The 27,669-nt window shown below is 48.0% G+C and overlaps 1 protein-coding gene and 1 pseudogene across 5 annotated transcripts in view; both read right to left on the bottom strand.

The window, feature by feature from the left end:
• Positions 1 to 325: 325 nt before the first annotated feature.
• The window catches only part of Gbf1 (golgi brefeldin A resistant guanine nucleotide exchange factor 1), a 152,289-nt gene continuing 124,945 nt past the window's right edge, over positions 326 to 27,669 (bottom strand). For 2 of the 5 annotated variants that reach the window (XM_023715644.1, XM_023715645.1), the window contains 35 exons: positions 26,659 to 26,767; positions 26,096 to 26,156; positions 24,426 to 24,480; positions 20,139 to 20,274; positions 19,619 to 19,842; positions 18,920 to 19,088; positions 18,269 to 18,480; positions 17,860 to 17,958; positions 16,970 to 17,164; positions 16,582 to 16,771; positions 15,632 to 15,772; positions 15,306 to 15,394; positions 13,899 to 14,101; positions 13,342 to 13,465; positions 12,909 to 13,034; positions 12,566 to 12,648; positions 11,546 to 11,782; positions 11,258 to 11,351; positions 10,741 to 10,917; positions 10,373 to 10,437; positions 10,165 to 10,288; positions 9,941 to 10,012; positions 9,708 to 9,802; positions 9,333 to 9,486; positions 7,745 to 7,970; positions 7,095 to 7,255; positions 6,711 to 6,957; positions 6,372 to 6,577; positions 3,194 to 3,344; positions 2,964 to 3,094; positions 2,504 to 2,605; positions 2,026 to 2,139; positions 1,731 to 1,911; positions 1,453 to 1,581; positions 326 to 1,082 (listed from right to left, as the gene is read on the bottom strand). In XM_023715644.1, the coding sequence (XP_023571412.1) occupies positions 817 to 1,082; positions 1,453 to 1,581; positions 1,731 to 1,911; positions 2,026 to 2,139; positions 2,504 to 2,605; positions 2,964 to 3,094; positions 3,194 to 3,344; positions 6,372 to 6,577; positions 6,711 to 6,957; positions 7,095 to 7,255; positions 7,745 to 7,970; positions 9,333 to 9,486; positions 9,708 to 9,802; positions 9,941 to 10,012; positions 10,165 to 10,288; positions 10,373 to 10,437; positions 10,741 to 10,917; positions 11,258 to 11,351; positions 11,546 to 11,782; positions 12,566 to 12,648; positions 12,909 to 13,034; positions 13,342 to 13,465; positions 13,899 to 14,101; positions 15,306 to 15,394; positions 15,632 to 15,772; positions 16,582 to 16,771; positions 16,970 to 17,164; positions 17,860 to 17,958; positions 18,269 to 18,480; positions 18,920 to 19,088; positions 19,619 to 19,842; positions 20,139 to 20,274; positions 24,426 to 24,480; positions 26,096 to 26,156; positions 26,659 to 26,767 (5,148 nt within the window). In that variant the 3' untranslated portion in view covers positions 326 to 816. The remainder of the gene's footprint in view (positions 1,083 to 1,452; positions 1,582 to 1,730; positions 1,912 to 2,025; positions 2,140 to 2,503; positions 2,606 to 2,963; positions 3,095 to 3,193; positions 3,345 to 6,371; positions 6,578 to 6,710; positions 6,958 to 7,094; positions 7,256 to 7,744; positions 7,971 to 9,332; positions 9,487 to 9,707; positions 9,803 to 9,940; positions 10,013 to 10,164; positions 10,289 to 10,372; positions 10,438 to 10,740; positions 10,918 to 11,257; positions 11,352 to 11,545; positions 11,783 to 12,565; positions 12,649 to 12,908; positions 13,035 to 13,341; positions 13,466 to 13,898; positions 14,102 to 15,305; positions 15,395 to 15,631; positions 15,773 to 16,581; positions 16,772 to 16,969; positions 17,165 to 17,859; positions 17,959 to 18,268; positions 18,481 to 18,919; positions 19,089 to 19,618; positions 19,843 to 20,138; positions 20,275 to 24,425; positions 24,481 to 26,095; positions 26,157 to 26,658; positions 26,768 to 27,669) is intronic. The other 3 variants (XM_023715646.1, XM_004631470.2, XM_004631471.2) reach the window with 3 other exon arrangements.
• On the bottom strand, positions 27,262 to 27,432 carry LOC101591759 (annotated as a pseudogene).

The raw sequence follows: 27,669 nt of genomic DNA, 5'->3' as shown, positions 1-27,669 counted from the left end.
AAAAACTGTTCCTCTGCAGTATGGCATGAGAATGGAGGCCTGAAGCAAGGCTCCAGCGGAAGGCAAGAGGCTGCCCCACTTTTCAACACCCTCAGGGCATGGGGCTCTCAGGACATACGGCCGTAGCCCAACACACCTCCCCTGAGGGTGCAGTGCCATGGCAGCAGGAGGGGCAGCAGCAGTGCTGCAGGTGCCCTCGGTCCAGATCTGGCACCTGCCAGCTGGGGCCCAGGTAGGCTCAGCTGCACTTTGCCAAGCTGCAGAGCCCCAGCAATGCGGTGCTCATCCCACGAGCTGACGAAGGAAAGCAGGGAGGGCAGTGGCATTGGTGCTAAGACCTTTATTACAGTGTAAAAAGTCCATTGTTGCCATGGTTTTCCACATGTACACGCTCCTTTGGGCAGCCCTTGTTGAGCCCCACCTGTCACCTGAACAGTGCCTGTCACCTCTCCAAACTGACCGGCTGATTGCTAACAGAAGCAGCAGAGGAGATGGCCTTGAGCTGCCAGGGTGGGCTGGGCTCTCCACACCTGACCTGGGCACTGCAGGGCTGACACAGTGATGCTAGCAGGCCACCAGCCTCGAGGCAGAGGCCACAGGTGATGCCTAAGTGCCCCCTCAGGTAGGCCCCTTAGGAATGGGGCCCGGAGGGGGAAGGCCATCCTGCAGTCAGAAGTAGGTTCCAGCAAGGGCTACAAAAATCCCCTTTTCCTATCTCCAAGTGATGGTGATAGCAACAGCAGTTTGGATTGGGCCTGAAGAGGACCAGGGACAGCCTGGCGGGAAGCACTGGTCCTGCTCTTGGAGGGGCCTATCTTAGTTGACCTCAGAGGTGGGTATGGGATCTGTGGGGCGTGGCGTGGCCAAGAGGGGCACAGGAGAGGTGGCCTCAATGAGTGCGGGGTTGAGGATGATGGGCAGTGTCATGGGTGGCACACCCACCTGCAGTGGGGAGGCCAAGGGCTGCAGGATCAGTGGGGGCTGAGGCAGTGGGGGAGGCCCATCTGGAGCTGGGCTTGAGGCCACTGGTGACCCAGGGGGGCTGCTGCAGGTGGCTCGGGGGCCCTTGGGGCTCTCCAGGTCTGCAGAGAGAAAGGTGGCTGTAGTCAGGCTCTTTCTGGCACCGGACAACTGTCACACTTCTGAGCTGGTACTGACCCTCCATTCTTCCCATCCCCTCCCAGGCTAAAATATGGGGAGTATCCCCTCAAGACTCGCCTCAAGGTTCAGCTGCTTTCTGTCTAGCCTGCACCTCCCTCCTGCAGCACTGCTCAGGGTAACTTTGGTCTCATCTTTACTAGACTCCCTGCGGGGCACACCTGTTCTAGGGCCTCTGCTAGCCATCACAGGCTGCCAACCCCTGCGCTCCTCTGATCCCGAGCTCACTCTGGCCCTCTGCCTCCTGCTTCCTGTTTCCTGCCTGCTCCTGAGCAGGCCCCAGGACGGACTCACCGCAAGCCCCCAGCTCAGAGGGCATCTCTGAGGGAGGAGGATGGCCAGGTGTCCAGGGGTCACCAGCAGCAGGAGTCAGGTGGGTTGAGGCCAGAGGTTTGGGGCTATGTGGCTCCGTCTGCATGGGGTCTGGGGTGGGCAGAGAATTCAGAGGGCGGCTCTCGGTGCTTTCTTTTTGGCAGGGCCCTGGTTGCCTACCAGTCTTTGTACTCATTGGAGGCACAGAAAATGAATTCAGGTTTGGGGACTCTTTGGTAAAGATGGGCCAGACCCCATACCTTGGATGACAGTTTGCTTGAAGAGCTCATCACGTAGGTGTGGCAGAAAGCAGTCAATGCGCTCCCAGGTTATTTCCCAGAGGGCAGAGGGGCTGCCGCCTCGAGCATCTGCACTGTGGAAAATCTCCGCTGTATCCATCACCAGGAGCATGTTCTTCAGTGACTCGGGGATAGCCTCTGACTGCAGGAGGCAACAGGACATGAGAAGAGGAAAGAGGCACCAGGGGAACAGGTGCCAAGGGGATAGCAAATCTCCCTGGAAGGCAGCAGAGGAAGAGGGCATGGGACCTTTTACCAATAAATCGCTAGAGCCTGCGTGCATGTACTTGTCCATGAAGTCCAGGATGGTGAGCCAGAGGGCCGCAAAAGTGGACAGCGACAGCAGCGGAGACAGGTGCTGTAGGAAGACCTATGGCCACCAGCCTCAGTCAAGGGCAGTATAAGAACCCCCACAGCCAGGGAGATAGTTCAGCAGTGTAAACATCTGCCTAGCAAGCACAAGGTCCTGAGCTCAATCCTCGGTACCAAAAAAAAAAAAAAAAAAGAGAAAGAGAGAAGAACCCTCTACACACCTCCTAGGGCTGGGGGGTAGGCCTATACCACCCTGCATGGAAACGTTAGGTCAGAGATTACCCTAAGCCCTGCTGAATCCCCACTGCGGGGTGGCCTGAGCACATACACTGCATCTCTAGATCCTACTGGAGGTCCTGGCTTCCCAACTTGGGAGCTCCAGGTGTGGGGAGAGGAGATGGGGACATGGTGGTGAGCAGTACCTTTGAGAGCAGTGTGGAAGCCCTCATCCGGGTCTCCTCCATTCCACCCACATCTGCTGGGCTGATGTTTTCTAAGAGTTTGGTCAGCAGAGGAAACAGCACCTGGCAGGTAAATTCCAAATGTTGCTGGGTGTGGTGGTACATGCCTGAAATCTTAGCACTCCAGAGGTTAAGAGTTCGAGGCCAGCCTGGACTACATAATGAGTTTAAGGCCAGCCTAGACTACACAGTGAGACTGTTTTTTTTTTTTTTTAAAAAAAACAAACACAGAAAATAAACAACAAAAACAAGACAACCCCAATGTCACCTGAGAAAGGTTAGGCAGCTCTGCCTCAAGGAAGCTGGAGCTGGGTGAGGTGGGTACAGAACAGCAGATAAGAATACACAAAATACAGAAATTAGGGGCTCTTTGGCTGCCTTTTCCTAGGCTTTAAACTTTAAGACTAGTGTGAACTTTTACCTTGTTAAAACAGGACTCCCACTCCAGGGCATCTAGTTTTTGCAGGTCATGTACCAGAAGTGCTCGCTGCAGGTAGGTTAATGCCTGCATTCGAACCTGGCGCCGGGCATCACAGCACAAGCAGGCAATGCCTAAGAGCAAGACCATGTTCAGGCCCCACAGGCATTTGGCCCTGGGCTTCCCAGGCTCAGCACCACCTCTTCCCTCCCCTCCCTGCTCCCCACATTTACCCTGCAGTAAAGGGCACCAGCAGTGGGCCCAGAGGGTGCGTGAATCTGCTTCAACCTTCTGGCCGCCTGTCTCCAGGTGGCGCTGCTCTTCTGCCCATGAGCTGTAGATAGAGGCTGCCCGAGTGTGCAAAGTGTGCATCAAGTCTAGTAACTGGAGTCAGGAGAGGGCAGACAAGAGTGGGGTGAGTCTGGTGGCTCCTTCCCACCCCACCCTCGCTGTCTCTGAGTCCTCAAGGGACTTGGGCACCAATTCACACTGTATTCCCCCCTTTTCTCCCCAATTAATGTTATATTTTTTATTACACATATCAGTATTTTACAGAAAATGAAGAATCCCTTAATGTTTTTTTTTTTTAATTTTATTTATGTGTATGTGTGTGTGTGACCAGCTCAGCCCACCAGGGGGCGGGGCTGGCTGGCATGTGGTGCTGGGGGACTGAACCGCGGTCCCTGTGCTATTGCTAAGTTTGTTCTAAGTAGGCGCTTTAGACCACTGAGCCATCTCACCAGCCCCTCCCTTAATGTTAAACTGTGTTGATATTCCCTTTTCCTCAACTTGAAAGCCAACTGTTCCAAACTTGGCTGTTTCTCAACGTCAAAAATCACAGTAGAGGAGAGGTTAGGAGCTGTATGGACTGAACACGCAATCACTGTGAGAAAGGGGCTTTCAGTTCAGTTCTACTTCATGCTTTGGACGACACAGCCTCATTTTGTTAACTTTTTTTCCCCCCTGGGGCTGGAGATATAGCTCAGTGGTATAAGCGCCTGCCTGGCAAGTACAATGTCCTGAGTTCAATCCCTGGTACTGCCAAAAAAACCCCACCTTTTTCTCCCCCTTTATGAGTCAGGGTCCAGTTACGCAGTTCAGCCTGCCTTGAGCTCACTTTGTAGCCCAGCCTGGTCTCAAATTTACAGTGGTCCTCCTGCCTCGGCCTCCCGAGGCAGATGCAGGGGCTGGGAGTTCAATCCCTGGGCCTGCCATGCTAGCCCCTCCCCTAGAGCACGCAGAGATGGCCATTGAGACTGGGTATGGTGGGGCGCACCTGTAATCCCAGCACTTGGAAGGCTGTTAATGGGGATCACTGTGCGTCCGATCTGTGCACTGAGACCCTGGACACTGTACACCCTGTCCTAAAGGGATTATAGGCTGAGTGTTACCATGCCCAGTTTATTAACCTCATTTTAAAAACAAAGCAAGCTCAGAGACTTGCACGAATGATAGTGTCTGACCAGATTAACATTTTTAAGTTTTCACTGTTTTTCTAAGGTCATTCTATTTAAGGCAACTGTAGTTTGTGCAATAAATTCAGCTCAGCTGGGTGTAGTGGTGAGCGGCTGTGCAGTAACTCCAGCCAAGTAACAGGGGAGACACTGCAAGTTCAATGCCAGCCTGAGCAACTTAGATCCTGGTTTTTTGTTTTTGTTTTTTGTTTTTAAAAAAAGAGGACTAGGGTGACCTTCATTGTCCTAACTCTGCCTACAGTCATAAAGCACTTGTCAAATGTGTGAGGCCTTGGACTCAAAGCTCAATACTGGAAAAAAAAAATCAGCATAAAAATCATCCCCCCCCCCCCCAGATAGGCTTCTGCTACTTTTACAATCTGGGTTTAAATGGACTCCTGTACTGGCAGTCCCCGTCCATCAGTTAGTAGGATGTTAGCTTCATCCCCAGTAGCTTTTCCAGAATGACTTTCACCTGCACAGAGTGCAGAGCATTTCCTATGCAAATGTGGGCTTCCGCAGCACTTTAAGGACATCCTAAAGAGAACAATAGACCGGTTCATGTTATCAGAGGCATCAGATCATGGTCCACTGTCTCCACAGGCAAGGTTTTCTGTCCTGTCTCTCCCCATGCTGTCTGCAATCAACTGATCCACTTTTTCCTTCAAGGCATTTGTCTGGACCTCTGGAGTCATAATTCCCATCCTCTTTTCCCAAATTTGGTAGACCTGCCTGCTGGCACCAAGTGTAAGACGTCTTACAGGTGAGCACCACCATGCCCAGCAAGGTCAGTCACAGATTCTGAGTGATGTACTTCTCAGTAAAACCAACACAGAACAAATAAAACACATAGCATCGGGGCCAGGGAGATGGCTCAGTGAAATAAGCGCTTCCCTGGCAAGCGCAAGGGCCTGAGTTCAATCCCTGGTTCTGTCAAAAAAATAAAGTTAAAAAATAAAAACCACATAGCATCAATAATCTGGATATAAACATAAACTTACATTGTTGTCTGCCTATTTATTTATTTATTTATTTTTTGTATTTAGGACAGGGTGTACAGTGTCCAGGGTCTCAGTGCACAGATCGGACGCACAGTGATCCCCATACAGCCTTCCAAGTGCTGGGATTACAGGTGCGCCCCACCACACCCAGTCTCAATGGCCATCTCTGCGTGCTCTAGGGGAGGGGCCAGCATGGCAGGCCTGGGCATTGAATTTCTGTCTTGAACATCCTCACTAATTACCGTGAGCTTTCTAGATGTAATGTTACCTGTAAGAATCATTTCACGCACACACTCTGAGACCACTAGATGCAATTTCTGTTCCTTGAGTCCTGGTGACTGGTGTTTCTCTAGTACTTCTTAAATTACACATAGCTGGTACTGTTACTATATACTAATGTTTTTGACAGCTGCTCAGAGTCAAGATGCTTTATTTATTTATTTCTTTTCATTTTTAAGAGACAGGGTCCTCCTCACTGTGTAGTCCAGGTCGGCCTTGGACTTGTATTTTTGCCTCAGTCTCCCTAGCGCTGGGATAACAGCGGTGCATCACTATGCTTGGCTTTTAAGAATCAGTATTACATGAATTAAACAGACACTGAATAAATATAAAAGAACAGACATGAAACTGGTGATGTGGATGTCTCTAGTGAAAGGAAGTTAGTGGATGGAGGTAGAAATGGAATGGAAATTTACTTTTATCAATTTACCCTTTTGTACCTTTTGAACTTTGTACTATGTACACAGATTATCTACTCAAGAAATAAACTTTAATTTAAACATACATTTTAGCAAGCAAAGGCTTCCAGGTGGTTGTGGATAAGGGAACCCTGGGGGAGGTGCTTGAGGCTTGGGCAGACCACTCAGACCTCCTCTCAGCCCTGCCCTTCCCTGCCCCCACCCAGGGTCCCAGCTGCAAGTGCAGGGCAGGAATGAAGTAAAGGCTGCCATACTTACGTCCTGACTGACCTGTAAAGACACCGTGTGGTAGCTGGCTGGCACACCTTCTTCCTCCTCCTCATCACTGTGCCCACCCCGAGTGGCCTGCTGGCTGGAAGTACGGGGTCGCCGAAGCACAGAGCCGTCCTTGGGCTTCTTTTTGAAGCGGTTCCCTTTGTTGTCATATTTGTGACTTTTGCCACGTTTCTCCTGGGACTTGCACCCTGAGCACAGACAGACTAGGTCACATTTGCACAGCCACGTGCAAGACAAAGATGCCCTGCTTTTCTCCCTGCCCCACTTCCCTCCAGAAGGTTCACAGGGCTCTCCCCACTGCCCTTTCATGCCACTACCCACCGCCATTTAGACTGGCCTCCACAAAGATGCGTAGAGTCTTGACGCAGAGCTCAAAGTTGTCAGGGGTAATGTGGGCAGCGTCACGCACAATGAAGGACAGCGATTCCACACACTTAAGCAGGGACTTGGTGTCATGTGGCCCCAGGTCCAGCCCCACTGTGAGGCTGTACTGATTGATCAGGGGTGAAGAGCCTGGCCGGCTGGGTCCTGGCCCTGGCTTGGAGTTATCAATGTCACCTTTCCCCACCTGTCAAGTACACAGCAACAGGCTGGGGGCTCAGTCATGACCTCTCTTCTCCCCACATGCCCTCTAGTACCAGGAATCTTTCTCAGGCTCACCCACCTCTACAATAGCCAAACGCTACCTCTTGTATCCTCACTCACCACTAACCAGCCACTGTTGACTACATCAGCATCCGTGGCTGATCGGTGCATCTTGCCAGGCCTGGCATGGTCAGTGTAGACCTCTGAGTCAGAAGTGTACCCTCGGTCCAGGCTTACATCAGTTGGATGGTAGGTTGGGAGCTCACTGTCTGACTGGGCCCCTAAGTCAGATAGGGAGAAGGGTAGAGTCAGGGCACAGATAGGGTACTGGGGCAACAGATTTAGGCTCAGAACAAAGGAGAGAGGTCTGGCCTCTTCTCTCTGTGGTCTGGTTTACTTCCAGCCATGTCACCAGAGGGCTGAGGCCTGGACAGCTTTTGTTTTGATCAAATAGGGCAGCAGGCTACTTAGGGCTCTTGATAGCATTTAGCAGCAGTTGTTAGAGAAAGGGTTGGTAGTGAATCCATAGTTTCTTAGAAAATGGTACTCAGCTTCAGCTTAGCTTCACAGTCTTTTGCACTGCCTACTTGCTTTCATACTACTGTATGTATAATACTTGTAGGTATTGACCAGTAGGCACTGGCTACTCTGGAAGCAGTCAGAAGTCAGGTATGTTTCATTTGCTGAATGCAATCAACAGTGTTCTGTTTTCCAGTCCCAAGCACTGAGACCAGACCTGTTTGTCAGCAGTTCCCTGGGAAAGGGCTTACCAGCATCAGGTGCATCGACCCTGACTGTGGCCTGCAGGGTGGCTGGAGGCTTCACACCAGAGCCGATGCACTCCAGCAGGGTGAAGAGGGTGGCCCAGTCATCACCCGAGTGGATGTTGGCTGCATTGGTCTTAAGGAGCTCATGGAGCCCGTACGCAACCTGGTGGCTAACTCTGGAGAGCACACTGGCCTTCATGAGCAGCAGGATGCGAAGGGAGAGCAGCACCTGGGGTGGGGAGAGAGTGGGGTACAGCTTCCTTTCTGGCCTTCTCATCAGCGTCTCTAGGTCAGTGAGGTTTAGGTCAGGTTAGTTTGTTTGGATCTCCCCTGCCCCATTGTAGATTTCAATCAATCTAGCACTATTTGTTGGAAAGGCAATCTTTCTCCCATTCAATTATTTTTCTATTTCTACTTGATTAAAAAAAAAAGTCAAACATATTTGTGAGTCTATTTCTAGGTTTTCTGTTCTGTCCCACTGACCTAAAGGTCTACTCACTCTCTCTCTCTCTTTTAAATAGCAATGAAACAGTATTTATTTATTTACTTGTTTATTTATTGGTACCAGGGATTGAACTCAGGACCCTACACTTGCCAGGCAGGCACTTATTCCACTGAGTTATCTCCCCAGCCCCTATTTCTCCACAAATACTATATAATCTTTACTACTACGGTTATATACAAAGTCTTTTTTTTTTATTTAAACAAATCAGCATTCCCCTCATTTTGCTTGTCAAAATGTTTGACTATTTTAGGGCTGGTGCCTTTCCATATAAATTTTAGGATTTGAGCAGGTTGTGGTTGCACAAGCCTGTGACCCCAAGACTTGGTAGCTGAAGGCAGAAGAACTGCTGCAAGTTTGTGCTACACAGTGTAGTCAAGGCTGGCCGGCACATACTATGTTATGAGAACCTGCTTCAAAAAAAAAAAAAAAAAAAACAAAAAATTTAGGACAAACGTTTCTACATCTACAGGAAACTTTGCTGGGAATTTTTTTAAAGCTTTTTTAACTTTTTGGTGTTGAAGACTGAACCCAGGGCATCCCACTTGCTAGACAAGCTTTCTACCACTGAGCTAAGTCCCCACTCCCCCTTTTAAAAATGTATTTATTTAGTACAAGGTCTACAGGGTCTCACTATGTAGATCAGACTCGTAATGATTCTGTTTTCAGCCTCCCAAGAGCTGGGATTACAGGTGCACGCCCTCACACCCAGTCTCAATCGCTGTCTCAGTGTGCCCCAGGGGCAGGGAATTGAACTCCAGCCACTGTGCTCTGCCTAAACAGGTGCTTTAGTCTGATGAGCTGTCTGGCCGGCTGATTTCCTTAAGACAGGGTCTTGCTTTGTAGTGCAGGCTGGCCTCAAATATGTAGCACTTCTCCTGCCTCAGCCTCCTAGTCACTAGCTTCCTGCCTGAGGCCATTCCAGGTTCATGTCCAATGCCAGCTGTTAAACTGTGCTGGTTCTTCAGTCGTTACGGGCTCATGTTAGGGATGTTAAGTGTACCCTCTATCTGAGGCCATATCCATGGCTGACATCTTGGCCGTCGTACCTTGCATTCCTGTCTGCTCTCCCAGATGCATTCTGCTTACCTGGCCACTGATCTCTTCTCTCCGGAGCAGGCGAATGGCCAGACGCAGCAAGCCTACGACTGCTCGCTCCACAAGGAAACAGAAATCTTGTGCTTGGACGCAGAGGTGGTAGAGATGGTCTCGAACAGTCTGCCACACACAGCCTACACGGTCTCTGAGAAGAAGAGGGATAAAGATTGCCTCAGGCAGAGAGACCATAAGCAGAAATCTCCTAGGCTCTTCAAGGCTCTTTGACAGTCCCTAAGCAGACAGTATAACAGGCAAGCTTCCCTTGAGGCCTGATTTCATGTGTTTCTTCCCCAGAGCCCACTCAGCAAGATGCCTCCCACCCTTTGGAGGGTGAGCCTCAAAACTGCCCACATTGCCTTCTCCTACCTATTTTCTAACACAATCCTTAGCAGCATCTCCAGACAGAAAGCAGCATCTTCTTCATCATACATCTCTTCATCTGGTGTCACTGAGACCAGAGCCTGGGGCGGATAAGTGGCAGGAGAGAAAGCATGAGGAAGTTGTCTGCTGGCTCTGTGCCGACAGAAATTGAGGTACACACCATTGCGCAATACCCTCAAGGACCCAGCCATCCTTCTGGCTCTCTTTCCGCCCTGTACCTTCATGAGCTCCTGCAAGGACTCCAGTTGGAGGAATTTGCTTTCCGTGATCATCTTTTCTGGGTCACATTGCTAAAGGGGTATAAGAGGGAAGGCCCTGTGACAAGGGCTGCAGAGATGTTGGGAAGACGGCGTCTGCCCGGTCACAAGCCTGCATGATTCTTTTTTTTCAGGTCACACAGCAACATCTGTCCAGCAGGGAGGTGCCTAGGCTTCGAAGTTACCTTGATACAGTCCAAGGCCGTTCTCTTGGCCTCTTGGTTCTCAGTGGATGGACCCCGCATGCTAGACTGCTCAGGACCACTCAAGGTCAGCCAGCTCACGAAGCTCAGCACTGTAGACTCTCCTCTGTAGGAAAAAGGCCCATGTCCTAGTGAGCTACAGGTTCTGACCCTCTCTCCTCAAGGTACTCAGCCTCTTGCCTGCTCTTACCTGTTTGATGGTGTCTCTTCTCGCTGGAGAGAAATCTTGCCATTGGGATCTACAAAATCTTCTACCTGGAAAAGATCAAAAACAGTTTTTTCCATATGTCCTTTGCCTTTTTCAACCCTTGAGTGAAGTTGTCTGGATTGTTTTCCTGTGGCCTTCTGTGCCAGCACTGTTGCAGCCCTTCCAAGTGGCAACTGGCAAGGCTTTTACCGGCCATCGGTTACAACTACCCTCAAGATCTGTAGCATTAAGTCTGAGGTTTCTGGTAAGCTCTGGCAGACCAGCTCAATGCTATTCTTAATCAGGTCTCCATACAGATAGCCCCAAGTGCTGGTATTCTTACATGCTTCATGACTAGTCTACCAAGTTACCTCCACCATAGCCTTGGGCAGCAGCTGAGCTCGGAAAAGCTGCAGCATGGCCTCCATGATATTCTTCCAGCCCTCCCGCAGGATGTCGCCATGACGATGGGCCAGATGGAATACTGTTTTAGCTGCAATGTGAGCCTTAGGGTTGCTTCCAAATACAGTCGGCAGGCTCTCAATAGACTGGAAAGGAGGATGAGAAGAAGCTGAATGCATGGCTGTTACAGTATGTGTAAAGAATACTCTTTGGCTTCTGTTTCTGGTTCCCTGAGAGGATTTCTGGCTTTGCTTCAATGCCCCATAATACTAGTATGAAAGGCTTACCTAGTTAGGGTCTTCTTCACTATTGCATCTTCTTTCCCATCTCTTAAATGAGGTAACACTATTCTTATTCCAGAGAGTGGAAGACACAGTTCAGTTGGCCTGGACTGTGGCGTAGTTAAGGGAGTGGGTACAGACAAAGGTAAACCCAGGGCTGTGACAGTCCTCCTGGAAATCCAAGTACAGTTCCTGCCACACTTACCTCACTGCTGAGAGCCGTGAATTTGCACAGAGAGATGATGAGATTGTCAAATACATCGCTGAGGCCATAGTGGGCAGAGATCATGGCACACTTCCTGTAATGTCACCCGCAACACAGAAACAAAGTCACTCACTGGAAGGCCAGGCAGCCCTTCCAAGCCCCTGAGGAGGCTTGTATGGGGCTCCTTCCCAGTAAGACCCAGAAAGAAACCTTTCACTTCAGTCTGTTTGAGATTGAGCTTTCTAAACTTTAACCTCCCTCCACAAGACTAAAGCCAGAGTAAGCTACCTGAAGCCAGAGATGGCTTTCTGGACGATAGACTCCTCAAGGCTTTTGTCAAAGACATAAGAGAGAGCAGCAATTGTGGGGCCCCAAGTCATAGTGAAGAGGTCGAGATCATAGCTGCCAGGAGGCACACGCAGGAAGATGCCCTCAGGGGTGGCACCTCGATGAAGCAGCACATTCCAGACATAGTTCTCCCGCACCAAGCCAGTCTGCTCCTCGGGCATCACAATTTCCTCATTCCTGTCAGGAGGCAAAGGAAGGAACAGGAGTTACTGCTGTGAACCTGACTGCTTCTAAATAGGACAGGGGCTTTGCCTAGGCTGGCATCTTCCGTCAGTGCAAGGTCACTGAAACTACACCTTGGGAATCTCTTTCCCACTCACTGGTAGCTCAGGCAAAAAAGAAAGGAAAAGCCCCATAATACTCAGTCTTGTCTTTAAATGGGGCCTTTAGTTCTGTCATATGAGCTCATGTTCTTTTGGGGCATCAGGGGATAAACAGATTCTATTCTTTCTGATTTACAGGAAAAGTGCCTAATCTCTATGACCTTTGAATGGGTTAAGTGTGTTCATGCTGCAGTAGACACCTTGATTCTCTTCTAGCCAGAGAATGCATCTTGTAAATTAGATAGGAAAACCTAGCTGCTCTAGGTTCAGGAAATGGGACCTACCCCCCCCCCCCAAAAAAAAGAAATGGGACCACAATATCCCACTTAAGAAAAGTCATCTGAGTGGGGGATGTAGCTCAGTGATACCATGTTAGGAGGCCCTGAGCTCAATCTCCAGAATATTAAAAAAAAAAAAAAAAAAAAAAAAAAAAAATTAATAAGAAAGTAAAAAATGAGAGTCAGTTTGGACCCTAGCCTAGAGTAGTAGAGACCCATGTTGTTTAGGCTTCTCTAGGGAACAAATGAGTGGGCAGAAACTAGGCACCCAGCTAAATAAACTCCAGGGCATGTGAGGCACCATAGCTGATGTGCTTCTCCGTAGCAGAGCCAGAGCACTTCCTTCCATACATACTCACTTGATGGCGTGGTACATGTCCTCCAGGACGTCCTGCTCAAAGTCTTTGCCTCCGTTCACACCTTTTAGGTTTTTACGAAACTCCTAGAGATAGGCCAGTAAGTGTTTTCCCTCTTATGTCAATGCTGAAGTTCCACCTAACAAACTTTGAGTCTGCTCTGTGGTAAATGAGACTTGGGAACTAGTAGGTGACAGAACTCCCCTCCCCACCCAGTTCCTCGTCTGTACTGGCCAGCCCTCCCGGGTTCTTTGGGGTAGAACCCTGTCCATTATGCCAACTAGAAATCCTGCTACCTCTGAAGCTGTGCTGGGTCTCCTCTGCCTTGCCAGGGAGCCACACTTACCTCCAGGGTCATGGGTGCATTCTGCTTGCGAACGTTGTGGTTGTGCTGGTCAGTGTTAAGCAGGATGACAGCATAAGCCAGGGCAAAGCAGGCATCGCTATTGGCAAATGGGGAGCCATTACAATTCTGAAAAAGCAAAGACCCCGCCATTGTCAATGCCCTTCACTGGCCAATTAAACCCTGCCTACCAAGCCACTGGTCAGATCAGTGGTGGTACAGAGAGGTACCACCCAGAAAGTAGCCAACCTCTTGCTAATTCCTTCACAGAAGCTATTGCTTTCTCCATAGAAAGTTCACTGATGTTGCTCTCAGCCTTCTCAGGAGACAGCAGCTTTTTTTGTTTGTTTGTTTTGTTTTCTTATGTTGGGGCTACAGAAACCCTCAAACTGACAGACCTGGGGTCTTAGACTCAACCTCTACCATTCCCACTCACCCTCCAGTGCTCCGTGAATGCCTCCAATAACCTCTGGATAACTGGCGCTTCCCCAGGCAAACGGAAGGCTTCCAGGTAGAGGCGGAGAGCTTCATCAAGACGAAGACCCTGAAAGCTGAAGGTGCTAGAGGAAAAGAAGCAGGATGAAGAGGCTGGAAATGTGGAGGAAGACAGGTTGGTTCTGTCAACCACAGTCCCCTGACTTTCTTTTACCTACAACAAAGAAGGCCGAGGGATCTGGCAAAGGGGCAGTATCTCCTGGCCATCCTTAATACAATCCCTAACCTTAGCCCTTATCACAGGGTTCCTTCAGGTCTGACAGCTAAAAGGGAAGCGAAGAGGGAGAATGTATAACCTGGTCATCATTAGGAATCAGGTGAGACTACTTGGAGGGAGGGGACGGAGGCACTGTGCCCCCAGTAGAACACTAACCATGCTCCACATTTCTTTCTTCCTTTTGCAGAGCTGGGATCAAATCCAAGGCCTTGTGCATGCTAGGCAACAGTCCTACAACTGAGCTACACTCCCAGCCCTTACATTTCTTGTAGTCTCCTCACCTCACAAAACTTTCCAACAGGTCGATGTTTTTGCGGTCACTCACAAACTCTCCAATCATTTTCTTATCCAGTCGAGGGTTCTCTCGGAGCCACTGGGCTACCTCTGTGTTGTCCATTGGAATGGTGAGGAGACCTTTCTCCTGCAGAAACTGGATCCCTTTCTTTGGTTTCTGGTTGAACTGCTCTGTGCCAGTGATTAGTAGCTGGAGGAGAGAGACTAGAGGTGTCAGATGCTACTTTGAGGGGCCGGGGAGATGGCTCAGTAGAATAAGCACTTTCCTGGCAAGCACAAAGGCCTGAGTTCAATCCCCAGTTCCATAAAAAAAAAAGCTACTATGCCCCAAAATCAGACAGAAACAGGCTGTTCCACCCCACAGCCCACAGCTGGCCACCTAATGGGCTCCTGGGACATAATTTTCTTTTTTTTGAGACAGGATCTTGCTATGCAGTTCAGGGTGGCCTTGAACTCATGATACCAGGCTGACCTTGAACTCAAGGTGAACCTCTGGCTTCAGCCGCCTAAGTGCTGGGATGACTCCACAACTAAGCCTGAATCACACCGGCCCTATATCTCCGTGTCATCAGAAGAACTGAGGAGCTCCTTGCCAGTCATTCTCTGAGGGTACAAGATGCATGGGATAGCCCCTCCTCTCTAAATTAGGAATGAGAGAAAAGAAAAAGAAGAGACTAGAGGATTCATTTCAGTTATATATTCATCCTTGCAATCTGTTGAAAACTCGCATCCTATTTTTAGTTTGGCTTGGATTTTCCTTCATTCTTTGGTCATACAGTTCTTAAGGCCCTGGCTTTGAAGGGAAAGATAAACTGCGTCCCTTGTGTGTCACTCTGTCCCTTGTGTGTTCTGTCACAGCTCTGCAATGAAGGACACACATAAGCCAAAGTCATTTAGGCTGACAATAAGAGGAGAAAAAGTTTAAATAAAATATGTGTGTGTGTGTGTGCGTGTGCGTGTGTAAGACCAAAAGCACAAGCAGTTATTTGAACTTTGCTAAAGCACCAGAATAAATGTCAATTCCCTTTTATTGCCAATCATCGCCCCACAGCTAGAGATGACCAATAATTTTGGTGACTCACAGGACACAAGCTCCCAGGGCTCCAGTCACTACCACCCCTAACGTAGCTGTCAGCTGGAACAGCACTGGCAGAGGCACACAACAGCACTGCTCATCCAGATGGCTTAGGGTGAGAGAAGGTCCTCTGGGAGGTATGGGCAGTCACCGAGATACCAGCAAGCCCAAAGCTCAGCCTTAGAAAGGTTGTATTTTGTATTATGAGGTGCTAGGACCTCCCACCCCCATCTTCATCCCCTGGGACAGAAACCCTACAAAGAACACTCAGACAGAGGAGGGAGAGGCTGAACTCTGGAAAATATGTGTATATATGTACCTTTTTTTTGTTTTTAATTTCAATTAGTTCCCGTGGATCTGGCAGGAGACATGAAAATCGAGGTGGCTTCCGGGTAAACTGTTTGTCTGCTAGGAATGGGAAGAAGACAGGAGAAACTGCATAAGAGCTCTTTTACCAGAATCCTCTCTCTCTCTCTCTCTCTCTCTCTCTCTCTCTCTCTCTCTCTCTCTGTCTCTCTCTCTCTCTCTCTCTTTCTTCTGGGTTTGACAAGGCTCATGTGGATACTGCCCTAGGCTACTCTGTTCCCCTCCACTGTCCCCCACTACACCTTCATTTGGTTAGGGTCGCAGATACCCAGTACTCACCCCCAGAATCACCAGCTTCCTCCGGGTCACAACATGCTGGCTTCCCATGCTCTGTTGGCAGCCGCCCTCCACCTGGCGGAGGAAGGTCTGGGACATCTGACGCGATGCCTATGGCTTTGCCATCACTGCCTCCTCTCTCATCTGGGAAGGGAAAAAGAGATACACACAGATTTAGAGGTAGGAGGTAAGCAAAGCTGCAGGACAGGTTGAGTGCCAAGCCAAGAAGAGCTGTATGCTCCCATACAGGGCATCAGCCCTAACAGGACAAGTAAGTAGTCACTGTCTCAGGTGAGGCAAACATTGGATTCTAGAATCTAATGGAGAGATTACTCAGGTCATTCTCTCTGGTCTTCTGCAACTTCACTCTTGAGGGGAAGACAGAAAAGATTAATATAGTACAGGAAGGTATTGTGGGTAGGGAATAGCATGTCCTGTTGCTCTCAGGGACAGAATTCCTACATCCTTTATTCTCTTCTCTTGCCATGAAGAAAGAACATTATAAAAACACCAAAGTAGCAGGGAGAAGAAAGGGAGCAGCTGATGAGTTTAACTTCCCTGTGTGGCTGTGGTTTAAAGTACCAAACTCTGGAAACCCAGAATTGAGAACACTCCAGGGGAAGTGACAGAAAGACAGGAGAAAGCACTCAGCGAATAGAGAAGGGACAAGCACAGAGTTCTAGGATCATCCAAGAAAGAAATGCTGGGCTGGGGAGATGGCTCAGTAGAATAAGCACTTGCCTGGCAAGTGCAAGGGCCTGAGTTCAATCCCTGGTTCTGAAAAAAAAAAAAAAAAAAAAAGAAAAGAAATGCAGTTTGAACCCTAACATTCCAGGGAGGAGAGAAGGAAGGGTAAGAGAGGGAGAAGGAGGGGAAGATGGAGGGGTGGGGAGAGAGGGAGGGAGAGAGAGGAGGAGGAGGTGGTAGCAAAAGGGAAAAGAAATATCTCTTACCACAGCTAGCTTCTTGAGTGCCGTCTACTGCCTCATAGCTGGGTCTGGCTGTCTCCTTCTTCTGCTGCTGGGTGAGGTTGTTGAGGACTCTAGCTTGGCAGTGGGCCTCAGTGCTATCAATCACTGTCAATAGGGCATCAAGAGACAGTAGGTGTGTCGTATACAGCTGACCAGACACAGGGAAGGCATTCTGGAAAGTAAACAGATCTATTAGATTTGAGGTTAGAATGCTTTATACTTTGTTCTTTTCTTTTCAAAAATCTCAAAACCTATGACTTTCCCAATGCCTTTAGAGAACTCCTTTCTTCCTCATACAGAACATAATCACTACCACCAAGATATTCTCAATGCAGCCTTTTCACTAGAGGCCAGTAATAGTGCTTAGTACCTTGGACAGCAGTTTGGTGAGGTCCTCAAAGAGGTTGGAACAGTAGTAGTCACAGTCATAGTTGATGTAGAGCTCAGTGACAAAGCTGGGTATGCGCCAGAGCTGTACAATGGCCTCCAGTGCCATCTCCTTCATCTCATAAGGCATCTTGGGGTTTTCCACAGTGATGATCTCCATGAGTTTTTTGATGTACATCTGGCAATAGCCCACACATAATTCCATTTGGATGGGGAAAGGATTTAGGAAAATAAGACATGAAGAACATTAAATAGGAAGCAGAAGGCCAGTCAATAGGTACTCATTAACGCCACCTCAATATTTCACTCCTAAATACATGCCCCCACACACTCAGTTTCTATGCCAGGGAATAGTTCTCTTCTCTTCCTTATACCTAATCCCAAAGACAGTGCCTACTGCCTCATTTTTATTTTCTATGTAACTCTGACCTTACCCTATTAGGGTTCCTTTTCGTGGTTAGTGGCAGTGCTGGCTTGACTTGCAAGAGTGCAAGAAGAGCTGCCCCCATTCACGGCAAGTTCCCCCGCCAGTCCTCATATTTGGGTGCTCCCATTTCACAGCTAGCCAGATTTCTCTAGCTTCTTTGAACTTTTCCACGAGAGTCCAGACAATGAACCAGACTATGTAGACTAAAGTCATCCTCCTGCAGGAAGCTGCTCCGATGTCCATCCCTACAGCACCATAGAGCTGGCCCTACTGAAGATTATATATATACATCTCACTATGTAGTTCAGGCTGGCTTTGAACTACATAGCCCAGGCCAGTCTGAAACTCAAGATCTTCCTGCCTCAGCCTCCTAAATTCTGGGATTACAGGTGTGCACTACCAGGCCTGGCTTGCTTTTGTTTTCACTCCAAGGTCAAGAAACTTACCTCTAATTGGAATTTGAGGTGCTCCCTCATACTCTCAAACAGTAGAAAGCAAACTCTCAAGGAAGCAGCATAAAGGTTCAGCCGCTCTATGCTGAGTAGCTGGAGATCAGAGGAAAGTAGGCCATGAGGTTCCTGAAGATGACTTTTGGCTCGAGCAATACAGAAACAGGAGAACAAACTGGGTAACATTGCCACTGAGGTCCTGTGGAATCTTGTGTCCAGCCATTGCTACATTTCTCTCACCTGAGAGAGCTACTGGAGCTCCATAAGTATGATTGCGGGGAGGCCAAATGGGAGGAGGGGCTTTCCTGGAACCTACGCTCTTTGTACCACCAGTCAAAACCTGTGTTCCCCTGGCTTTTGAGAGATGTTAAAATATAGCCTGGGGCTCTGAGCAATCTAATATTACCTGAAATAAGTGGCGGCACAGCTCATCCTTGATGAGGCCCAAGAGGGTCTGGCACTGGGCTATGGGGGCTGACTCAAGGGCCACTGTCAACAAATGCAGTCCCATGTGGATCATAACCTCTGAGTTGTGGCGGTCATGTGGATTAGTGAGTGAGATGAGGAAGCGGAAGAGTTCACGGATGCAAGGAAGACCATAGGGAACCAAAGCTGTGCCTGGGAAGGGATGAGAACAGTGAAACTGCTGAGAAACAACAAGCCTGCAGGTTCAGCCTGGCTGGCCTTGCATTAAACAAGGCAATTTCAAACACAAGCGATTCATTTCAAGAAAAAAGGTTTTCTCTACCCTTAGGAAGGTGAGAAAATGAGCCTTTCTTATCGAGGGAATCAGAATTAAGCATCTTTCTTTTCCGTTAAAAGCCCGAAGCTTTTTATTTTTTTGCCCTCACTTCCTATTATCCACCAAATTCCTTCTATAGACTCTATCTGTCCCGCAGGTCTATGGCTGGATTCCATCGGCTGCCTAGAAAATGGCCTGGAACCAGGTCTGGCAGGCAACAGTCACCTTCATCCAAGCTGATCTAGGCTCAGGCAGTTTAGGCAGTAGAAAACTTAGGGGGCAATGCATGGGCAGAGCCCAGCAGCAGGTACCCACCTTCTTTCTGCGAAGATTGTGTAAAGCGCACACCTCGGGGATTGACGTAGTCCATGTCATGAACAGAGGCCAAGTCGGAGTGATCAGCAGGGGATGTACACTCCTCCAGTACTTCAGGAATGGATTCCACGGATGCTGTATGGACCTTTTCCACGGGGGCTGTCTCCTGCTATGACCAGTAGCAAGCAGATATAGGCAGAGGGATGAGGTAAGAGCAATTCCGAACTTACAGTTCTCTTTTGAAGTACTTGTCCTTCAAGCTATCTTTGGTGGACTTCAGAGTTACCCTGCTTGGCAGTTTACGAATCATTGCAAGATAGCTCAGAGCAGGAGTATGGTGAAGGACTTGAGAAAACATCTCTTTTAGTCACTGTCCTATGGCAACTAGAACCCAAGGTATGCTTTAGAAGCTATTAGAGGTTTAGGGTTTGGATTGCGACCTTCCACAAAAATCCATAGCTGGTTACACCCCTTTGCCAGGAACCACCTGCATGCATAATTTGACAAATCCCATGAGTTCCCTCTCATACTGAGTCAGGTGATATAGGTTTCCTGGGCTGCACAACTAATTCAGAGAAACAGAATAATTTTTTTTCCCATATCTTCATTTGAGCCAAGGCCTGGATCCAAGATCCAAAGGATCAAGTCAGTTCCCATACTGGAAGATCAGGGAGGCTACTTCTGGAATCAAAGCCATACCTGGGGGTCCGGCTGTTCAGGAACTCCCAGCTCGCTGCTGCCAGGCTCTGCAGTGGGATGGTATCCTGAAGAGCTGGCTTGCTCCAAGTCAGTGAGGTCCTCCTTGGATGTGGTCTGGGAGGACAATTCCAGGCCACTGTCTGTGGAGGGACTGACTATCGCTGAGGCTGTTTCTGAGCCTCCAGACGAGATGGGTGTGGGTGCATCGATAAAGAGCATGCCACCTGCCAAAAGAAATGGAGCTTGAAGGAGACTGTGGGCAACACATGCTGTCCATGGCACCAGGGGCTGTTTCCCAGGCTGCTCGCTCTTCTCTGCACACACTTTTCTCAAGTAATCAAAGCTCCTCCCAAAGAAGAACACCCTTAAGTCACTTGGGTTTCTGAATGGTCACAGTCTGATTTGACTGGAGTTTCCCTTTTGACTCTAAGCAAAAAGATAAAGTCCCTCAGTTGGGCTTTCATTTCAAAATCCCTGGGAAAGGAGCATTTCTTCAGAGAAAGCAGCCCACAATACTCACCAGTGAGGTTAGTGGATAAAGAGGTAGGCAGCTCTGAAGTTGGTGTGACTTTGGTCATATGACGTGGAGGCCGGGGAGATCTCTTCTGTTTCTTCCACTTGGATGAATCATTTATGCCTCCAGCTCTCATTTTCAGCTAGAAATATCACACCTCATTAGCTCTCTGTTCAAACTAAGACTCCATCCCTAGAAATCTCTTTAGTCCTTCTGGTTCCTAGGAAATAGTCCCAGACCATCAGATTACACTCCTACATCTCTAACCTGGCTTCTATATTTGCCTCTTTTCAGGATGGTATGGCAGCCTGTGTGTGGAAGGTGACATTCTGTTTCTGGGATGGTCACTGATGAGACTTCTACTTTCCTGGATTCTGGGTGTTCCATTAAGCAGAAAATGCTGAGTTTTTTACGTGATGCATAAGCCTCTTGCAGAAACGGAAAACACAGAGGATCTTCTGCCCAGAGCCTCAGATCTACTGACCCACTGACTCCTAGGCTCTCTTGCTCAACTACTCAGCAGAGCAGCCTACTACTTCTAGTTCTTATCCCACCCCAGGAGCATACTCCTGGATCTATAGCACGCGTACTGCAGCAGGCTGTTTGTATCACTGAAAGCTCTAAAAGTTTCACCATCACTAGCCTACTCTTTTGTAAAACTCATGGCTTTATTATTGCTGTGTGCACTGGGTCTAGACAATTAATACATCCCTTTCTTTCTGGAATTTTTACATTAAATTGTGAAAGGCTAGTTAGTTGGTGTTAGGAAATGAGTGGCATCCCAGTTTATTTGTAGAGTTAAGAATGGAGGGTCATGTCCCACTGCTCTGTTCTCTGCTGTTCCCAATTTTGGTATTCCATTGAGACCTCCTATCCTCCTCGTTAGTCTTTCTAAATGGATTTTTTTGGTACTGGGAATCGAACTCAGGACCTTGTGCTTGAGGTACTTGTGTCACTAAGCTATATTGCCAGCCAGCTCCCCCACCCCCTTCAGACAGACAGGGTCTCGCTATATAGTTTAGGCCAACCTTGAACACACTATGTAGCCCAGGCTGGCCTTGAACTTGTGGCAATCCTCTTGAATCAGCTTCCTGAGTGCTGGGCTTATAACTATGCATCATCACACTTGGTTTCTAGATGGAATTTTAAGAAAATTTGTTCAAAGGCCCAGCCAGATAGCTCAGCAGACTAAAGTGTCTGCTTAGGCAGAGCACAGTGGCTGAGGCTCGATCCCCGGTGTGCCGTGTCGGCCTGGCTCCCAGGGTGCACTGAGAATGCAATTAAGACTGGGCATGGTGGCACGCACCTATAATCTCAGTGCTTGGGAGGCTGAAAACAGGAGAATCACTATGAGTCTAATCTACGTAGTGAGACCCCTGCAGACCCTGTCCTAATTTAAAAAAAATTTTTTTTTTTGTTCAATTCCTCTTGGTATGTGGGGATAGGCTCCCTTTCTCAAGATCCCTCAAACTCTCAAAGCCTGGGCAAACTTTAATCCCTTACTTGGAAACCACATAATTCTTCTTCCCCTGCCCACAACTCCTTCCAATAAAGGACAAATACCCCAAAACAAAGTCCTTTCCGCAGCTCTTAAGAAACACAGTGACAGCCTCACATTAGGTTCACGTTTCTTGGACCTCTGTCTCCAAAAGACTTGTAGTCATATGCCCAGGATTTTCAAGTCTGCTGAGCACTATGCATGAACAGGAATCAGAAGAATGCTATCTCCAGGAACTGCTGGGGCTCAGCTAGATTGAGTTCATGGTAAAAAACATTCTGGGAACACAGTGAGCCAAACATACAGAAGGGTGAGAAGCTCAAGACAGTGAGATCCTTCCTGGCAGCTGTCTCTGAACTCCGGAAGGTGCCAAGTACCGGCTCTAGGATGGCCGTTCTCTCCAGGAGCACATCTTTCTCTCTATTCCAGCCCTGCTTTCACAGAGAATGACAGTCATTTACTGACATTCCTTCTATACTAGGGTGGGTCTTTCCTAGTTCCTTCTCTATCCCCTGCAAAGCTAGTTCCAAACTCGTCATTTCAATGAACGTTTTTGGTCTTCTGGCTGAAGCAGAGGCTGAAGAGCTGCCAGTTCTCACAAATGCTTCTGCTTGTAAAGTACAGTATGTTCCCTGTCCTAAGGTGTGAAGATGCAGGGTAGGTATACCACCTTATCTGTACAACTTTGTATTCCAAAGGACAGCACAAAGTTAACAAAAAAATAGCAGGTCTCTAGTTCACTGTCATGGCAACATGCTGAGTAGTCAATCAAGGGAGGTGCAACTTATCTAAGCACACAAAGGAAACTTAAGGCAATGCAGAGGACACAGCCTTTGGATGTATAGCTAGGGACACAGACATGCACAACCTTCAATGGCCTCAATGTCCATAAAATCACCTCTCATAAGAACACTTTTATGATAGGTAACACAAACATCTACTTCCTTCTCTGTCCTTTTCCTAAGGTATGGGCATGGGGATTAGGGTGTGCTTTAGCTTACATTCCTCTTCTAATCTCCCTTACATCTGGACTTTTAAAGGACAAAAGTATCTTTGCAAACCCCGAAGTATTCCCAGTGCCCTGGACTGTCTTGGAACCTTGTTCCTTTCTACCAGTCTAGAGTTCTAAACCAGAATGATCTCTCTAGCGGTACCAAGAAATAAAAGGCCCTACTAGATGGATTACCTTTTTCCTCTAAACCTAGTTCAATATCCATGTTGACATGAGACAGGAAAAGGGTAGAAGAGGAAAAGGGTCTCTGTAGGTTCCCCAGAAATGACAGATCTTAGGTTTCCCCACAAGGCAACAGCAGGCCCCAGGTTCTTACTTTGCGATACTTAGGGTTCCCTCTTGTCTCCAGACAACCAGAGGCCCCAGGAGAACTCCAATGCTGTGAAGCTATAAGTACATGCAACTTTTCTGAAGCAAAGCTGCTGTTACCAGGGCAGGGAGGGGTAAGCTGTGCTTAATGGAAATAAATGGGACCTAGGTGTTATGTATAAAAAAATTAATATTTAATGAAACAAATAAAAAAGGAGCAAAGGAGAGGGAGAAGGAGATCTTGGGATTCTTAAAGAGAAGTACCCTCTCTAACTGGTTCAGGGCTTTGGTCTGCTCCCCACTACTTAGTTCCACTTTGTTGAGGAGACATGGAGAAATCTGTGAAAGACAGGCAATACACGATTTAAACAGAATGAAATAAACTGGAGACACACGCTGGGCAGGAAGGGAATGAATGACAGGGCACAGGAAAGCTCAGGTACCCAAACAGCAAAGGGTCATCTCCATGGAAAGAACCTATTAGGGCTACATGCAGAATCTTTAGAAAGCAGGATTCAGTTTAAGACAGAGGAGGCTATGCTTCTGACCATCATTCTTTTCCTAGCAGTTTGAAAACACTTTGATCATCAGTCTAGGTTGATTTATGTCTTTTTTTTTTTTTTCTGAGACAGGGCCTTGCTATGTAGTTCAGGCTGGTCTTGAACTCTCCATGTTCTCCAGCCTCACCTTCCTGGGGATTTATATATCTTTAGTAACAACTAGAGAAAGTGTGAGTCTAGTTTAATCCAGTATGAGGACAGGATTAGGGCACAGACTTTCTAGGATTCTTATCTGCTAATAAGGCTGAGCCCTGAGGGGATGGCTAGCCTTTTCATCTTTATCAACAAACATTCTAAATCCAGTCTGATGGGGCCAGCTAGGTAACTCAGTGGACTGAAGCACATGCTTAGTCAGAGCTGAGGGGCTGGGTTCGATCCCCGACACATGCTGTGCCAAGCCCACCACCAGGGCACACTGAGAGGCAATTGAGGCAAGGCATGGTGGCACAGGCCTGTAATCCCAGCTCTTGGGAGGCTGAAAACAGGAGGATCACTATGAGTTCAATCTGTGTAGCAAGACACTGTAGACCCTGCACTAAATACATTAAAAAAAAAAAGTAATAAATCCAGTCTGATGGGCCTTACCTACTTTCTATGAAGGGCTGGCTTACCAGTTTATGTGGTGGGTTAACAAAAAAGGTAGAAAGGAAAGACTGGGTAGAAAGGAGAGATAGCCAGGAAAAAATAAATTTCTCCCTATAGGAGTGAGAACTACTTCTAGATTTTGAGCATAACTGTTTAGGCCAATGGTGGGGAACCTATGACCCATGTGTTATAGTGGGTTGTTGAAGTTCTAAAAGGTTTGCTGTCCCTGGTCTAGGCACAGGAGTATCTTCACTAAGCAAGGGAACCCGGCAGAGTAAAGGCATGCCGGGAGAGTAAAGCTTAAGAGACCAGAGATCCTCAAACCCTACCTTCTTCATGCTGGTTCCCATATAATTCTTGGGTTCTTCTTTAAACTGAGGTAACCTATAAAACAGAAAATCCCATGAACTGTCATATAGCAGGATAATGACAATTGTCCTCCACCCCAGCCACAGCCAGAGGTGCTCTACACCACAACATCCTGGTCTCTTACGGAAAGCTAGTGATTCTTGTGATCATGGTAGCTCCCCTGCCAGGTAAGTATAAGCTAGTGATTCTCAAGAAGCAGACAATTTCCTCTGTGTGTGTGTGTGTGTGTGCACGTGTGCACATATGCGCACATGTATATAGTACTTTGGATTGAACTCAGAGCACTGAGATACATCCTCAGTCCTTTTGAGAAAGGGGCTTACTAGGTTGTGATCCTCCTGACTTAGCCTCCATTGTAGCTGGGATTACACGTATGTGCCACCATGCCTGACCTAATTTCACCCTTTTCTGAGCTACAAGGAGCCTCAAGATTGAAGTACAGCATGGACCAATAGGGTAGTCATGAAGGCAAGGTTATTAAGTGTCCATGAGGTATGGAGGCTCTTTTCATCCTTGGCAAGTACCGCTGAAACCAAAAGATAGGGAGAGGGCAATCTATCAAAACCCCAACAAGAGCTGACCCTGACCTGAGGTGCACTAAGAAGGCAAATGAGACCGGGAATGGTGGTGCAGGCCTGTAATCCCTGTGCCCGGGAGGCTGAAAACAGGAGGATCACTATGAGTGCAATCTGTGTAGTAAGACCCTGTAGACCTTGTACTAAATACATACCCCCCACCAAAACAAAAACCTAGGAGATAGAGAATAGGGCAAAAAGTAAAAAGCGGGTTGGAGCTTTAAAACAAGTAAATTTCAAGGGCTGGGGAGATGGCTCAGTAGAATAAGTGCTTGTCTAGCAAGCTCAAGGGCCTGAATTCAATCCCTGGTTCTGCCAAAAACAAACCAAAAACAAGTAAATTTCAGCATAAGAAGTGAGACATTCTTTGAGCAGGTTCTAGGGCTATCTAGTCTATTGGTAACAGGGATTCTTATCTCCATATCTGAAAGGAAAAAAGAAATGCCAAGGCAAGTGTTAAGTGATCACTTCGGCTCTTCTCAAGATGAGTTTGTTGAAAGGAGGTGCGAGCAACAGCAGGTAGGTCAGACTCCCTATGCAGATGGTCTTGTCTAAGGAAAGCAATCATTCTGGCTTCCTGGAGACTATGGGGCTTGTCAGGAAGGAAAATTTAAAGTGCTACAGTCAAGACAGTTCCAGATAAACAAAGTACAGGGACAGTGTTGGTCACCCTAGCCAGTCACCCTAGCCGTGGTCTTTTTCCATGGAAATCAGCTGAGCTCTGATAACTTGGCAACCTGTTCTAGGAACCCCTAAGTCTGATTTTCTCTCTGGTTTCCTTTCCCAGCTTTTACCTGTAGAGAAACAGACACAAATTTGGGGAGTGAGATCTGTCAGCCTAGATAAAATAACCCTCTTCCTCCCTGAAAACTAAGCCAGCTCCTTCCTCCTTCAACAATGCTCAGTAACCCTGGGCCTACACAACTGCCCCTATTCATAATTCCAGTGGCCTCTGATGTGGCTGTGGGGCTGGCAGTCCCTCAAGTGGCTATGTGGAAGCAGGCAGACTCAAGAGGCCTAGGCAGCCGGGCTGAAGCAAACAGCAGCAGGTTTACCTTGTGAAGAGCAGCTGCACCATGTCTACGAGAGTGTGCTCTGCGGATTTTCTCAATAACTCTGCACAGGCAAAAACAAATAACACAGGTGTCATTACTTGCTGTGCTATTATCAGGAGGCTTCTCAGAGCAGACTCCCCTCCAAACCTTGTTTACCAAGGATTATGCCAAACTTATTAAAACCAGCTCCAGCTCAGCCTGGCAGCCATAACTTTACTGACCCACTAGGTGACACTGCTGAGTCAGAAAAAAGGGGTGCTATAGCTGTGTCCTCTGAGGCTGCAGGCCGCTATCAATCCCAGAAGCCCCAAGGGAGAGGGATTTGTGCTGGGACTCAGTCTGCCTGGACTCCATTCCCCACCCTGTGCTGGCATGATGGGCTGAGGTCTCTATTCCAGCACCACAACCATTCAAAAGAAAAGCCTCTAGATCCCCACGGCTCTGCCAAGTAGGTGCTGGAGAACTCTGGAGTCATCCATCTCCTAGGCTCAGAGATTCAGTCTATGCACTTCCTCAAATGCTGGCCCCAGGAATGGTAAAAGAGCCAGTACTCAAGCACCTACCACTGAGCCTCATTTCAAAGCAGATTCGGAAGCAAGACTGCATAATCTCACACACAGATTCATTGGTCAGGTGGGTACCCACTGGGGTTAACAACAGAGTCCGGAGAACCTGAGCAGGAAGGAGGAGACATTGTGGTTAACAAAGCAGGTGAGTGGAAGACAGGGCTAACTGTGTGGGCAGAAGCTACCTCATGATCCTCCAGGTTCCTAGGAAAACAGTTTCCTAAGGAAGTACTCAAGGTGGGGTTTTATTTGGGATGTGTGCGTATGTATGTGTGTGTGGGCTTTTTGGCAGAGGATTTCACTCTGTAGTTTAAGCTAGCCTTGAACTCACTACGGAGCCTAGGCAGGCCTTCAACTCACAACAGTCCTGTGCTTCAGCCTCCCAACTGCTAAGATTACAAGTGTGCCACACCACATCCAGTCACCCAGTTAGTTTTTGTTTTTTGTTTGTTTGTTCAAGACAGTGTTTTGCCATGTAATTCAGGCTGGCTTTTTTTTTTTTTTAATCTTTTAAATTTTTTATTTTATGTACAAAGCGTTTGCATGATCTCTTTCACTGAGCACATGTACAGCCTAGATAATCCACTGAAGGAAGATCACTTAATCCAACTCAATGAAGCCAATACCCTTCGAGTACTGACAGAAACACTGGAGGCACATGTTCAGCCTGTATTTCTGGATCAGACCATGTCGGTTCGAGCAGACGCAGCAAGAGCGACAGCCCTGGCCAAATTTCCTCGGGTGGCTCCAGTAGAGCTGCTGGTGACCCATGGTGCTTCCAGGCGTACAAGGAGGCAAAAGGAAAGAGCTGCAGCACACATGCGCTCTTCAAATTTTTCTGAGATACATTTTTACCCAGAATGTTCAGGCTGGCCTTGAATTCACCATGTAGCCCAGGCTGGCCTCAAACTCACAGCGATTCTCCTGCCTCAGCCTCCCGAGTGCTGGGATTACAGGCAGGTGCCACTATGTCCAGCAGGTTTTTATTTTTAATTAAAATATTTTTTT

This window comes from Octodon degus, unplaced genomic scaffold, assembly GCF_000260255.1.
Source record: "Octodon degus isolate 3935 unplaced genomic scaffold, OctDeg1.0 scaffold00042, whole genome shotgun sequence".
NCBI classification, from domain to species: Eukaryota; Metazoa; Chordata; class Mammalia; order Rodentia; family Octodontidae; genus Octodon; species Octodon degus.
Note: the sequence above shows the minus strand (reverse complement) of the source record. Positions and strands in the feature narration are given on the sequence as shown.